This window comes from Podarcis melisellensis, assembly GCF_964234715.1.
Source record: "Podarcis melisellensis genome assembly, chromosome: 11".
In the NCBI taxonomy this organism is placed as follows: domain Eukaryota; kingdom Metazoa; phylum Chordata; class Lepidosauria; order Squamata; family Lacertidae; genus Podarcis; species Podarcis melisellensis.
Window position 1 is genome coordinate 21485552 of NC_138543.1, and position 16047 is coordinate 21501598.

The 16047-nt window shown below is 42.8% G+C and overlaps 1 protein-coding gene across 2 annotated transcripts in view; it reads right to left on the bottom strand.

The window, feature by feature from the left end:
* Window positions 1–6355: 6355 nt before the first annotated feature.
* Window positions 6356–16047, bottom strand: part of CAMK4 (calcium/calmodulin dependent protein kinase IV) — a 97718-nt gene continuing 88026 nt past the window's right edge. For both annotated transcript variants that reach the window (XM_081930689.1, XM_081930688.1), the window contains 5 exons: window positions 15769–15843; window positions 11795–11870; window positions 8764–8890; window positions 7694–7846; window positions 6356–6780 (listed from right to left, as the gene is read on the bottom strand). In XM_081930689.1, coding sequence (XP_081786815.1) covers window positions 6553–6780; window positions 7694–7846; window positions 8764–8890; window positions 11795–11870; window positions 15769–15843 — 659 coding nt within the window. In that variant the 3' untranslated portion in view covers window positions 6356–6552. The remainder of the gene's footprint in view (window positions 6781–7693; window positions 7847–8763; window positions 8891–11794; window positions 11871–15768; window positions 15844–16047) is intronic.

Below are 16047 nucleotides of genomic sequence, written 5' to 3' on the forward strand. Positions count from 1 at the left end.
TTGGTGGTGGTGGTTTTTTTTTTTTAATAAAAAAAATAAGATAACATTGCCAGTCACATGAATCTGCTTTATACAGAGTAGCTGGGGAAATCCAGCCAGATGGGTGGGGTAGAAATAAATTATTATTATTAGTCTGCCTAGTCCAGCATTGTCTGCTTCAGCCAGCACTGAGTCTCCAATGTCTTGGGCAAACATCTTTCCCAGCCTTTTAGCTGAGGTTAATGCAAAGCATGTGCCTAGGGGAACTGGTTCTGGCCAGCTAGTCCCACCCAGCTGTCAATTGCCTGATGTCACTAGGACATCAGGTGACCCAAACAGGGCTTGAGCTTGCTGCCAATCAGCTGCTTGGCGCTGACTTCAAGCCCTGCAGCCAATCCCAGCAGGCTCAACGCCAGCACTTATCAGCTGTTCGTTCATTGACTAGAAAGGCTTGCCAACCAGGAACGCACCTTAAGATTACCAGGTGTGCACTGGCAGCTGCATCTCTCTACCTGCCCCATGCCTGACACCCCATAGCATCTTTGTGACAGGTGTGGGTGATCTGGAGGAAGCATCTTGTTGGTGCTGTGGACTTTCAGCACCTGGTGTATTTTTATTGGGACAACGAAGTGCAGAAGTCCATGAGCATATTTTTGAGCTTATCTTCCTAAACACAAGTTCACATGTGCCTATTGTGAGCCATCGTATCATAAGGAAAAGAATTGAAAGCTGGTGTTGGATTTCAGGAGTTACTAGGCAGACCTTGGGGTCCTGCACAGATGTCTTTCCTGTCAGCTCATCTAATGCAAACGTAACATAAAGCACAGAACCTGGACACACTCGGACAGCTGGAAATTCTTCCAGATCCCATCCAGTGCTCTGTCACTCAAGCATCACCCATCCAAATCAGAAACTCTGAAAGGCACAAAATTGGGGCTGGCTCTTGGGTTGTCACTGCATTTTCAATTTTCACAAATATATGGTGTTCTAAGTACCTGCCCACCCCTGCCCAAGGTCTCTATATAAAACTCTGATATCACAGAATGACAAACAGACTTCTCTAGACATATGTGTTTATTTTTATGGTACATGCAAAGTACTTCTTAAACTTTTCAGCATCAAAGTGCATTCTCTTCATTCTCCAGATAATTCATTTCCATATGGGCATATGAAAGGCTAGGTGAGTTGCACTTATTGAAGCTGCAAACATGCCTAATTCTGAGACTTCAACAGTACTTACTTTATCATGTGATAGAAAGGTTTTGCAAGCTTGATCCATCAGATTCTTGGTTATAGTTTTCAGGCATTTCCACACACAACTATTTCTTGTTCTTTAGTAACATTGCAAATGGGTTTTTTGATATACTAAGCAACAAAAAATGTGCTAGATGTTTGGAGCAAATATAACAAAGGTGGGGAAAATATACAGTACAGGGAATGCATACATAGCAATCACACATATACAAGTGTTGCCCAAACCAACTCTAAGGGTCCTTTGCTAGTGCTACTTTTGTGCAACATATCTTGGGTTAACCATAACCATTCACTGCTTTACCTGAAAGTGGTCCTAGGTGATAGTCCCACAAAAAGTGCACATATTTCATTAATGGGGGGAAAAGGAAGGTTTTTATCCTTAAGTGCCTTAGGCCACAATCTAACACAGTTAAGTGTGCTTAATCTCATTCATGTTAGTAGGTTTAAGGCTGCAATTTCTATATACCTTTGCATTAGTTCTGTTAACAGTGTTTACTTCTGAGTAGACATGCATAGGATTGTGCTGTTCTGTGTTGGGCGGTCTAGAAGTACACATCCCAATATTGTGCCCATCAAAATCCTGAGCAGGAGAGAATTCCTCTTCCTTCTTCAGTCAGAAGTAATATCAGCATTTATAGACTGTTTTCTATACACTGATATATAATTAGCACAGTAACTTTTACAACAGTCCTGTAAGGTAGGCCTATATCAGGAGCCTATATTGCACATGGTGCTGGAAAGTTAAGGTTCAGAGATGCCAAGGGTGCCAAAGGCCACCTAGAGAATTTGAGGCAACCTGTCTTGATGCAGCCACTACACTAACAGTGCCAAGCTTCTCTAATATGAGCCAATATTAGATGAGAACCCATAAACTACTTTATGGTTGTGCAAGGGATTGCAGCTGTGCAGCAAGCCATTCAATTTTTGCAACGACAATCCTGAAGTGCATTGCAAACTGTTTTTGAAAGTTTCATGGTGCAATTGAGACCTTCCATATCCATGCTTTTCAGACATACTAATAATGTCCTACCTGCATTAGAAATTGGTTATTAACAACCCAGTTCTCTTATACTAGACATGTATTCCATATTGCACACAAAGGCAAATGGGCTGCAGATGCATGATCATGGTTGGGTTTCTGCCATATTCCTTGAATCCCCGTTGTAAGAGTCAACCTTAGGCACTCCTAATCTGCTTCCAGGTCTGTGCAGTCTCTTTACCTGCTGTTCTCAATGGTCATGATGCATGCGGACCCCTGAAATCCTTTCTGCCAGGTTCTTTACTGACGATGCAAAAGAGACACCACAGTGACTGAGCAGTGGAAATTATGTACAGCTACTCACATGAAAATGCAGCACTAGGAGCAGCAGGATCAGTTGCTCTGCTTGAGGGAACCATATGTCCTCAAGGTCTGCAGGAGTACAAAAATATTTAGGGCAACCCCCCCCCCCAAGCCCATGGAGGGCTGGGCTTGCTCAATAGGCATGGGATGCTCTCTGGCTTTTAGAGAAAAAATGGGAAACCAGGTAGGAAGGGGGAATACAATAAAGTGGCTGGAAACTTGAGCAGGGGCAAGCCACACTGCAACATTTAATTGCATGTCCCCTTCACCCCCTATTATTAGCCTTGACATTATGCATTAACCATGGGTGTAGCCTGGCTGAACAGAGACTTAAAATCAGCTTACAGTAAGTCATTTGACTGATTTGTTTCTGTTCTGCAATCAGGAACAGTTGACATGGCGAAATAAGTTAGCACTCACGAGAAACATATTCTGTGAAATAATTTTATAATAGTACCTGCTATACGAGACCCTAATCTTCTCTCACCTATCAGAATAATAAAAATGCCAGTGTCTAATTAACTTTACCGATAGCATGCATTCAATGTTAGTCTACGCCTCATTTTCTTCCCCTGTCACAGTAAGCTGCTATCATACCATTATGTGAAATGGTAATGCTATTCCTTAGGCAACCACAGAATCAAAGTCGCATTTTAAGGCTGCAACCTTATGCACACTGATCCGGGAGAATGTCCCGCTGAATTCTCCAGAGCTTACTTTTGAGTAAGTATACGTAAGACTGAGCTGAAAGACTCTTATAAACTGGAATTTCCATGACCCATACAGAATCAGATATAACACACTCCCTTAATTTGCCCTGATGCTTATTATTAGAGCATATGGCAGAGATCAGAGAATCATAGAGTTGGAAGGGACCCTGAAGATCATGTGCTCCAACTCCTTGCAATGTGAGAATATGCAGCTATTCCATACAGGGATTAAACCTGCAGCCTTGGCATTATCAGCCCCATGCTCAATAACAAACTGAGCTATCTGCATCTGTGTGCACATTTAATACTGAGACTTGCAGAAGGGGAATTATTTCTAACACACTGAGCAGAAATCATAACAAGGATTTAGCAATCGGATCTGGTGAACAGCAACAGCTTCTGAACTGCACCATCGTCTATTAGCCATTACCCCATAACCTTGCATGGGTTTCGTATTCTGGGTGTCTTTCCAACATTTGATTACAGATCACAACCATAGAACTATTCCTATGACATAACGAACAGTAGTAATAAATCCTCCTTAACAAGCAAGGGTGAGATGTTTGTGTCAGGGGTGGCCAACCTGGTGCCCTTCACATGTAGGGGCTACAACTTGCAGCAGCTCAGCCAGCATGACCATTGGTCAAGGCCAGGGATGATGGGCGCCCATGGTCCAACACGATTGGAAAGGTGCCATGTGGACTATCCCTGCTCTAACAGTTTCATTGCCACAGAAAATGGGTAGCACCAATGCAGTGTGGAATCTTGGGTTTCCCAAGAGCACAGATCATTTTGACATACTTGATCAAGTGCTTGTCGTGATCAGATTTACACACCAAATCAAATGTATCTAGAATAAGTATAGCTGAAGGTTCTGGACCGAATTTTGAACCTTCAGGTGTTTTGATTGTCCCCAGACCTCACTGCTACCAAGATGCTGATTTTTAAAAATATATTTTGTGTGGTTCACAGCACGAGTAGCTTCCAGACTTCTGTTCATATGCTACCAGAGAGAGAGAGAGAGAGAGAGAGAGAGAGAGAGAGAGAGAGAGAGAGAGAGAGAGACAGAGACACTAGTTTTCTGGAAGGATTTACGAAGCAGTTGTATAAGAAGCTAGGAAATCACTGCATGTACCCTGTGTTTCCCGAATGGCTGGATTTAAAAACAATTCTGTTTTCCTGGCAGCAATAATCTGCTTCCAACTTCAGGCTCAGTACCCAGAACACATAATGCAAGTCACAGTGTGCAGCTGAGAAAACAGCCCTTGATTCATGTCAAGAAGATATGCAGCTGATTGTACCCAGAAGCTGTGATCTGGCACTTCTGATGTGTGCACAGAACTTCACAGGCAAAGGGGTCGCCAGCCCTCTTCTATATCAACTCATATTGCATGCAGTGGGCAATCTCCATGCAAGTCCAGAGCATTCCTCTTCACAGAAGAAAAAGAACTAGCCCCACCTGCGAACTGCTTTGGTTTGTGCTGTGCTTTTCTAGCTAAGCACTTCGAATTCTTCCTTTTGCCAGACAAGCAAAACACTTACCAAGAACAACATCTTGGAATCAGTTCGTGTGCTTGGGCACAATGATTCCATGTGCAAAACAAATATTTTTTCATGTAAGATCCACTTATTTATCCATTTATAAATGAGTTAAAACATTGTGGCAGCTTTCAAAAGTCATACAGGACACTTTCACTGCAAAAAACTAACTTAGTATTCTGTTTTGTCGTTATCAGAGTTGTTTTAATTTACCAAGTCTCGTTGAAATATTATTTAATTACCTTTCTAACTACAATAGAACAGAAGACACAAAACATGTGCCTCCTCTTGGTTTCTGTAGTTTAACTGGTTCTTGTTTCTCTGCAAGATAATACCGTTTCAAAGGCAAAGAAAAAAGAATGCAAGAAATAGCTAACGTATTGGGGTATTGGCTGTGTTCGTGAAAAGCAACAGAGACTGCAATACTACACCCACTTACCTGTGAGTAAGCTCCACTGATCTCTGTGGGGCATACGTACTTCTGAGTATAGGATTGCACTAAAAGTTAATTGTTGCATGCTAATTTATTTGGATCGTTTGTATCTATACGTTAAGAAATTCAGGTGCTACAAAATGTATTAGAAATGCTATCCATTCTGCTTATTTTCCAACTGGCATAGGTTACACCTGGCAGAGTAAAGATTGTAACAACTATTATACACAAGTGCCTGAATAGAACATTTTCTTTCTTTTTTGCAGTGACAGTGTCCTATCCTAACCTTAACCTGTTCTTTACGGCACACTTATACAGATCAAGTCTACGCTGACAGATCAAACAAAAAGAAACAACAACTGGTTACACAATTCTCATGTCTCTCTAATCATGCAAGCATTTCTATTGCTGCCCATGGCAAGTACCTTGACTGGTATCCTAAAGCAAAAGTATAATGCTGTTGAATATTCTTCTTGCAGGACATTAATTACAGAATCCCCCTCTGTACAAACAGGCGCACAGTTTCATAGTCATGACTAATTCCAATTGTACCTTAACAATGGCACACATACCTGCTCTGTTTGAGTACTATCCTTAACATTGTTTTGTACAAAGTAATACTAGATAGTAATGTGACAGAAGTCTGAAGATATTCTAGTTATCATCAAAATACTGTACAGAAATGGTTACTTATAGAGGTAAGGCATTCTTAAGGAACATAGTTTCATAGCCATTCGAATAAATCTTTCACAGGAATCAGTGGAATGTTTTTTTTTGCATATAAATATTTAAGTTCTCAATTGTAAACAGTTTGTAAATTATCACGGATGAATGCAAAATATTTCATATGCCATTTAAAAAACACTTGGCGGGTCTTAGCGCCCATTGATCTACTGGGTGATTATGAGTTTGAAAAGAAGCAGATTGAAGAAATGTCAAGATCTCTAGAAAATCTTGTATAATAAGCCATAATCATCATTCACTTCAGAGGTTATCTATAAGCACTCTACATGAGATATACATGTTGGTAATAAAGAGTGTTCCCTGCTCTCCACTTCATCTGTTGGTATTACTGTAAATATCACTTTATCCATGGCATGCCATTAAAAGACTGTGAACTATTTATTTTTTTCAGAAGCAGTCACATGCATTTTGAAGTTCAGGTCACCAGCTAGAGCATTTTCCATCCCAAGGCAAAGCCACTCAGAGTAGCCATGCTTGTAATTTGTTTCTGAATGGTATCTTGGCTGGTGCACGGAATGACAGAACTTGGCTGGAATAAGATACCCCAAGATTTAAGACTCCCCTTCAGTTGCTTCTTCGTGAGAGTCCTCTTCATGAGATTCAGTGAAGTTTGCTTCTTCTTCTGCTGCTGCTGCTACTACTACTTCTTCTTTCCCCTCCACGCTGTCCTCTCTTTCTGGGCGCAGAGACTGCCTTTGGCTGGGCTTATTGTTGTCGTGGGTGCTGTGGCAGCTTGCACTCCCAAGCCGAGTTGATGCAACAACAGCTTTCACTGCAGCCTGGGTTTCAATAAAAACAAACAAGAGTGGTTAGATTTCTTGGCACCTATGCTGTGGTTTCGTGGCACCCATCCCATCTGTCTCCACTGTGTACCAACCCAGGCAAGGCTATAATCACTCCCTAGTAGATTCTCTCCTACATAATGTATGAATTAACTCTATTTAGACTTGCAGGGGTTCAGACAGAATGTGTCTCCAAACTGAACAAATCAGTGTAGTCTAAAGAAGGAGAATATTTTGCTAAAAGCCGCAGTTACCAAGACACCAGCCTGTTTCTGCTAAGACTGGGTGATATGCAGCTGTGCATATATAGAGTAGGTTTAAAGGGAATAAGCATGTTTTATTCACACATTTCCACTTTTTTAGGTATTCTTTAGAGCAGCCCCTCCTTACCTTTTCCTAAGTGTGTCACTATGAGGGATGGGGGAGAAATTCAATTCACTTTAAAGTGGTACCTTGGGTTAAGAACTTAATTCATTCTGGAGGTCCATTCTTAACCTGAAACTGTTCTTAACCTGAGGTACCACTTTAGCTAATGGGGCCTTACACTGCCGCCGCGTGATTTCTGTTCACATTCTGAAGCAAAGTTCTTAACTTGAGGTACTATTTCTGGGTTAGCAGAGTCTGTAACCCGAGGTACCACTGTACATTTAAAGGAAAACCTACTTCTCACTCTCCAAAGCAATACACAAACCAAAAGATAGCCACACTTCTCTGAAGTTCTCCAGGCAGGTGATGTGTACAAAAATCCATGCACTTTGGTGACGCATGCATAAAAATACACACATCAGTGAAAATAGCATGCAAGTGTGGTGCTATGTAGAGGAGCCCTTGTGCTGTCTTCCGTTAACAAAGTGAGTTACTTGAAACCATCCAAAAGTAAACAATAACACCCAACCCCCCTGAAACGTACCTTAAGTTTACGTCGAGCATTGAATTCTTGGAGTTTCTTTTGGGCTGTATCCATATGAGCGAAATTGGCTGCCTTGCCTGTGACCCAAGGGTGTTGTAAGGCTTGAAATGTGGTGAGACGTTTCTTGGGGTCAAGCACAATTAACTTCTTAACCTGCATAATAAGATGATTTAAAAGTAAGGGGAGGAATGCATTCCTCAGAAACCTTGTAGGCTCCAACCTAAGGATATATGCACAATTTCATATGCTAGCAACTTGCTACCCAACCAATATCCACTTTTAGCATCAAACAACTGCTTAGAAGCACCTGGTGTGAGTGCTCCACACATATTATGATTAATTATTGCATTTATATCCCACTTTTATTTCTCCAAGGAGCTCAAGGTGGTGTATATATTCTTCTGCTCATCGTTCAAACTCCACAACAACCCTATGAGGTATGTTAGGCTAAGAGGCAGTGACTGGCTCAAAGTCACCCAAGGTAGCTGAGTGGGAATTGAACCCTGGTCTTCCAGGTCCTAGTCCAACACTCTAACCACTGGCTAGAAACATCCAGTGAATGCATGGATAGAAACTCTCAATGCACATTATCCCTCCCTCTCAAAAAAGGAAATGGAAAGGAGTCAGCCAAGCTTGTTGCCAGCTGAATCAGCATATGAACTGGGCCAGTAACGTGCTAAAAGTGCAACTGAACAGTATCAAGATTCAAAACTTTCAGGCTATAATTTTACTGGGTGAAATCCAATGTCACACTAGCAGATTTCTGCTGATGCAACAAGACTTCTCCTTGCTCTTCTGTCTCCTGCAGCCCCATGAATCCCACCTCTGAATCTGTTCCATAGGGTCCACCAACCCTCCACAGATTTTGACGGTGCGTGGGGGCTGCAGAGGTAAGGATAGGAAGGAGAAGTGCCATTGCATTGGTGGAGGTCTATTTTTCTCATGCACAGACACTTTGGGGATATAACCTATAATGAATATACATAAAGTAGATCCCACATGTATAGTACAATGCTGATTATCCTGATAAAATTATGCTGATGGCAAATGGCAGAATTAGCCGAACATACCAAATCCTTGGCGTTTAGAGACACATCATCCCACCAGGGGGAAACGAAATCATATTCACAGTTCAGGATCCTTTTGAACATGTACTGGTCTCCTCTTTCATCGTAGAACGGCTCAAAACCACAGAGTCTAGAGACAAGCAATAAACAAACTTGTTGCATCATTATCAGTGAGATAGCTCAGCCACGTTGATCAGCTTTAGCTTCCTTGACACAAAGAGCATGTTATGTCTGCAAAATATGGAGGAATGTGTAACCTCTGCAGTAATCTACCTTGCCCTGCATGTGCCCACTTGACAGCTTCAATCAGCGAAATTGGTACTGCTACGCATCACGCCACATAATATCTGTTCAGCGTTTGTAAGAACTCAATTGTGTAGTGTGGGAGCATCTACACTTTGGAACTCCTCGCCTATTGAGATCAAGCAGGCAGATTCACTGTACTCTTTTTGGCACCTGATAAAACTATACCTGCTTAGACAAACCCACCCAGATGCTTAGGAAGTTGAGGTAATTTTAAACTGCTTTAGCATTTTAACTTTTGTATGTTTTAAAGTAGGCTTGTAAATTTCTCTTGGTTTTACTGTTCTACGCTTTGTAAACTGCTCTGAGGGGTTGTTTGTTTTTACAATCAAGTGGTGTATTAATTTTAAGAAATAAATAATATTGGACGTAGAATTCATAGCATGTTTAAAAGTCTTCAGTACCAAGAGTCGAATGCAAGTGTGTACAGTAAGGAACATCAGATAGAATGGCCCTTCTCAGACTGTAGGGGGAGTAGTCACATGTTTATCTCCCCATAAAATTTCCCCATGCCTAAAAGAATAGAGGAATAAGTCCTAAACCAGCTTCTTCCTGCTACAGCAGCTTTCCACATATGTTCTTATGTGCTACTCTGTTCAGCCAATGGCTCACGGGATCAGGCCATAAGAGATTAACAGAGCACAAAGGATTTTGCAATAGGTATGAAGGATTTTTAATCTATTTATTTTTCTTCACAACATTTGGGAGGATTACCGTATTTTTCAGCCCATAGGGCGCACCGGCCCATAGGGCGCACCTTGTTTTTTCGGGGGGAAATAAAGAAAAAAAATTCCCCCCCAGGCGCGGGGCTGGGTCGGGGGAAGCCCGAGCTTCCCCCGACCCCAGCCCCCAGAACAGGCAGCTCTCCACAAGCCGTGGGAGAGCTACGCAACTTCGCGCAGCCCTCCCACGGCTTGCTGAGAGCTGCGCAAAGCTCAAAGCCTGGGGGGTGCTGAGCTCAGCGTGCCCTCAGGCTTCAGGGTGGAGGCAGCTCTCCACAAGCCGTGGGAGAGCTGCACGAAGTCGCACAACCCTCCCACGGCTTGCAGAGAGCTGCGCGAAGCCCAAAGCCTGGGGGGCGCTGAGCTCCCACGGCTTGCGGATAGTTTCCTGAAGCCTGGAGAGCGAGAGGGGTCGGTGCGCACCAACCCCTCTCGCTCTCCAGGCTTCAGCGAAAGCCTGCATTCGCCCCATAGGACGCACACACATTTCCTCTTCATTTTTGGAGGGGGGAAAGTGCGTCCTATAGGACGAAAAGTACGGTAAAAAGTATTTAGGCAATTTGAAACCTAAGTATATCTCATACTGGGCTGTAGGTGGAAGCAAAGTAGCATTAGAAATATTCTATTCTGAGGCTGACACAGCAGAAAACCTGATAGGTATCAAGGCTGCCATCTATTGGTTTCTCTGAAAAGTTTCTCTGACAGTTTCCCCATTGCTGTTCTAACGGCACGTCTAGGTTTACAAAATTGCAGCCATGAATACTAAAAGAAGGAGCACCATTGCTGCAATGGGGGTTGCCTTCTCTGTAGATAACAACTGGCTCTATCCAGTGCTATTTTTTTTAGAAAAAGAGGTGCCAGAACTCACCATGAACACCTCCCTCATTCTCTTGGAATGGCAATGGCATTGAGACTGAGTTCCATCAAATTCCGCCTGGAAAAAAGCCCTGGTTCTATCATAGTTAACCAGGCTGAGGGCCTTCTCGGCAGTGGCGCCCTCTCTGTGAAACACCCTCCCATCACCAGATATCAGGGAGATAAAGAATTACACAACTTTTAGAAAATATTTGAGGGTAGCCCTGTTCAGGGAAGTTATTAATGCCTGACATTTTATTATTTTTTATATTTTGCTGGAAAGCCACCCAGAGTGGCTGGGGGAACCCAGCCAGATGGGCGGGGTATAAACAATAAAATTGTTGTTGTTCAGATTTAACATAAGCAGCCACAATACAAATATCATCTCCACTACAATTAAAGACCCAATGCAAAAAGGGGTTTCCAAAAAATTGTTTAAGCTATCTTGAGGAACAGCCCCTCTTTTACTCTGGTGACCTAAACTCCTAGCTCTTTCTGAGGGGGCATTCCATTCAATAGGTTCCCTATTCTCCTGGGAGAGCGCTGGGAACTTACTTCTCAACTTCTCCCACAAACATGAGGCAAATTGGATGACACCCTCACCCTGTTTCCAACCCAAGGGAGTGACAATCTTTGATACTACACCTTCGTGGCTGCCTGTATTGGCTAAAGGACAATGTTGATACCAGAGCAGAGTATCATAAGAGTGGACAAGAGTGGCGTGTACTGCAATCGTACCCATGTTAATTTGGAAGTAAGTTTTTACTGTGTTTAATAAGGCTGTGTAAAGTGCATAAACTGCAGCCAAAAATTAAATCCCAATTGACTCATGATCAGTGTGAGGGAAGCCGCTGATTCCAGTTAAAGATCAGTGGCTATTCCAGTTAAATATAACGGCTATCTATGGGGGGGAAAGAGTAATTAGAAGGAGAAGCATGCCAAAAGACTGCAATTTTCAACAAATGAGGCGAAGTACAATTTTTTAAATGTACAGTTTGAACCATCTTCCAAACACATTTCAGAACACAAAATCTGGTGGCTAGAAAACAAACTAGTTCAGTAAGGCAAAAGATTTATACGATCTGAAGAGAAACCAAGCAAACTAATAAATGAATCACATTTGATTATATAGGGTAAAATTTAGCCAAACTCACAAGATGTAAGTGATTATTCCCAAGGACCACATGTCCACTTCTGGGCCATAGGCACAGCCTCGCAGTATTTCCGGTGCTGCAGATTATAAAAACCTTGTCAATAAAACAAAAATGTAATATAGAAAGAAATAACAGTGAAACAGAGCAGTGGCCAGCATGGATGGGCCCAATGCAGAGGCAGTGGTAAGAAAAAGCAAAATTCTAGAAACCTAGAATTCCTATGTGAGAGAGAGAAAAAGAAAGAAAATAAACAAAGCAGCTTAAGCTCAGCAAAGGTAGACCAATTTCTTTACTGAAATATGCGCATTAATTGTGCATTCATATGTCCTAGGAGAATATGTTTCAGGAAAGAGATATAGTGAAGCTATTCAGAATGAATATTATTAAACTATTATTCTTAGGTAATATTATTATCATATGAAGTGAAGCTTCTTCAGAAGAACAGAAGAAACCACAGCCCCCTCTCAAGCAATTGCCTCCTGCACTTCAATTGCTTGATGATACTGGCTTATATTGTGGGACCTTTTGTTACAACCCTTAATAATAATAAAAAGAAATCTGGACCATGAAATCTGACTCTACAGCTGTGTACTGTATATACTTTCTCTTTAAAGCACGTTCAAAGCACATCCTTTCCCTCAAAGAATTCTAGGTACTGTTGTTTGGTGAGGGTTGCTGAGAATTATAACTCTTTGTAATTACAACGTCCTGTTCGATTGTCTAGTTCCATGTTTGGCAAAAGGGAAAGAGCGAAAAACATTTGGTTCCAGACTCCAATGGAATGTCCCCCAAATAGGTTCAATTTATTTTTGTCAAGGGATAAGGCTCCTTAAAAAAACAAAACACAACTAGCAGCAACCCCTTTTTCTTTTCCCCTCATTCAGGATGCAGTCCTACACACTCTTGCTGGTAAGTACCGTATTTTTTGCTCCATAGGACACACTTTTTCCTTCTTAAAAACTAAGGGGGAAAGTCTGTGCGTCCTATGAAGCGAATGCAGGGGGGAGGCAGGCAGGAAAAGCCCCCAAGAGCTGCACACAAGCTTTGCATGGCTCTTGTGGGCTTTCCCCCAGGAGGGAGAAGGGTCTGACGTAGCCAGTCAGTCCTTTCTCCCTCCTCGTAGAAAAGCCCGCAGGAGCCGCGCGCTCCTTAAAGGGTGTGCAGCTCCTGTGGGCTTTTGCGGGAGGTGGGGGAATTGCCATAGCCACGCACAGCCTCTCCAGCCGGGAGAGGCTGCACAAGGCTAAAGAGGAAGCCAAGGCAGAGAGTGGGATGGATTGCGCTCACTGCCTTGGCTTCTTTAGCCACGCTTCTTTAGCCATGCTGGAGAGGTTTAGCTCCCGGCTGGAGAGGTTGCATGGCTATGGCAGAAGCCAAGATAGCCAGCGGGGTGGATCCCACTCGCTTTCTTGGCTTCTTTGCTCTTTGGGGCTGGGGGGGAAACCCGGGCTTCCCCCACTGCCCAGAGAAGTTCTGGGAGAAGCTTCTCTTTGGGGCTGGGGGGAATATTTTTTTCTTGATTTCCCCCTCTAAAAACTAGGTGTGTCTTGTGGTCCGGTGCGCCCTATAGAGCAAAAAATACGGTAAGTGCCAGGAAGCTCAATGGGACTTAGTTTTGAGTAGGGATGCATAGGATCCCACTGTTAATTATTCATACTTTTAATTTCCTTTCAGATTCTGAAAAGTGAGTTTGTATTCCTTGCATGTCTTAATCAGTGCATTATCTGAGATGTCAGACCTTGGCTCGTTACACATAATGTGCTCAAAAAGTGATAATCTATTATTTCCATTTAGTGGTTGACTTGCCTTGCTACCCTCAGGCAATGCATGACTATTCTCGGAAGTTAATTATTCATGGGCAAGTAACACCACCATTTCTCACTGCATGTGGTTGTTTCAAATTTTCCCATTTGGAATCCTGCTTTTGTCTGGACATTATTTTGCTGTGTTTCTAATTTCTGAATCCCTTACCCTTTATTTACATCTATTATTAAAAGCCCAAGGCTGGTGGTGTGTCGAAACAAACAGATTTATTTCTTCCTATCAAAATGCAACATAATCTAAGCTAATGTTTTAAATATTTACAGGGCAATCTTAAGATTGGGAAGAGAGGAGGATGACTCCAAGGTGGAAAAACCACCACTTCTTAAGCTGGCAGTGGCCAGAGCAGAAAGTAAGTGTGGATGGATTTTCTAGAGACATCCGCCCCAATTTGACTTTTTAAATTCCTCTTCTCACTGATACTGACGGCAGGGGAAATAACTAGCTCCAGGGCTGCTTTACATCTTCCAGCTTTTCTGGGGTGTCAAAGGAACAAAGAGACTTTGGATCCTGTGGATTCGAAGCTCTTCTGATACCCTTCCAGAACATTCCGTTTGGGGGCCGCTACCTACAGAACACTGCCATTGTCACTGCTAGAGCGACGGCAGAGGAGCTTTCCAGTGCCCTAACTGGAGAGCCTCCACCGAGGGCTCAAGACATTTTGCTGCCTGAAGCAGAGCAGCAAACGGCACCCTTTTCAGTCAAGGTGCATACTACTTAAAAGCCAGTCAAGATATTTTGGCATCTTGAGGCAGAAAATACCACAGGGAAGAGGCGATGAGTTCTGCTCAACATGGGGGGGGGTCTTGTCATGTGGAGGGGAGGCCCAGCAGGGCTCAGCCCCTCAAGATTAGGGGGGCCGTCAGCCCCAGCCCCATATACTTTGTGGGGACTGAGCTGTCCTCAGCCTCATAGAGCACATATAACACAGGCACCTCTTAATCTCCTTTGCAGGGGGAAAAAAACAGCAATAAGAAATGAATTAACTAGTCATTTGCTGTCATTTCATGACACTCAGAACCAGCTGCCTGACCATAGCTGTCAAGTGTCCCTTATTTGAAGGGACAGTCCCTTATTCCAGCGCCATGTCCCGCCGCTGTCCCTTATTGATAGATGTCCCTTAAATGATGTCCCTTAAATTTCAAAGGAAGCAGCTCCTCTCCCTCCCTCCCTGCCAGCCAGGGAGGAGGGAGGCTCCAACTGTGTTGCTTGGCTGTGTTGCTCACCCAATAAGAAGTCTAAGAAAGACTGGGGGAGTGGAGCTTGCATGCCTTGTGTGTGGCTAGTTAATGCAAGCTGAGGAGGTTTTTGAATGTTGGACGCCATTTTGTTGCACGTGCTGCTGCAAACTTTGCAGTGCAAAGCCAGGCCGGGGAGCCATCTTAAGTTGAGGCTGCATAGGCCTTGTGGTGCATGTGATTCAGATTCTATTCAGTTGAACCTCTGGTTACAAAGTTGGTTGGACAGTGTTCTCGAAGCTACCAGCATGAGTTTGACCAGACTGCAGGAGGACAGGAAGACTGGAGTGCCTGGAACAGGTGAGGCTGCAGGTCCCTTATTTTGGCTGCTGGTCCCTTATTTTCAAGGCTACTGGTCCCTTATTTTCAAATCTGTAAGTTGACAGCTATGTGCGTGACTTGGCTGCCTCACCCTGCCTGATAGTAAGGCCACAGCTTCCAGTGGCCTTCATTTGGGACTTTAGGAATGCTCACTTAACGTTACCTCAAACAGAAATACCATTAATTTTCCTAAAATGCCTTGTCCTTTGTACTTAACGCCACCTTCTACACTTTACCATTTGTGCATTTAACAGCCTTAAATGTGTCTTTAACACTGTTCACTCCATGTTAGTAGTATTCATTTTGTGATTTATGTTGACAGAAGTTGTGATAAAGAAAATGCAGTACAGAATAGTAATATTCTTGTTCCTCAGTCATAATGTGTATCAGTCATAAATGACGCCCCAAATGGAGGGAAATATCCAAAACCCTTTACAGAGCCCCCTATCAACTGTGCCTTTTTAAAGTGATGCTACAAGTTATTTAATGGGTCTAATCTGACTAAAACTTAGGTGACTACCACCCTAAGCATTTAAGGCAACTGAATACAAATAAATAGATACCTAACATACTGTAAGAAATAAAGGAACATACCACAGTACCCTGGAGTCCCACAGACTGTTTTCATGGTCACTTGATCTGCAACAATCTTGGAAAGTCCAAAATCAGCTGTTACATATAAACCAGAAAGGATTCATTATTTGTTATTATCATTATTTTATATTTCTTGCGTGATACCATGGAATGAAATGAACATAATATTTCGTCATTTGGAAACGTTATATTAATCAACTAACAATCAAACACTAATCAAATTACCGTATTTTTCACTCTATAAGACGCATCAGACCACAAGACGCACCTAGTTTTTGG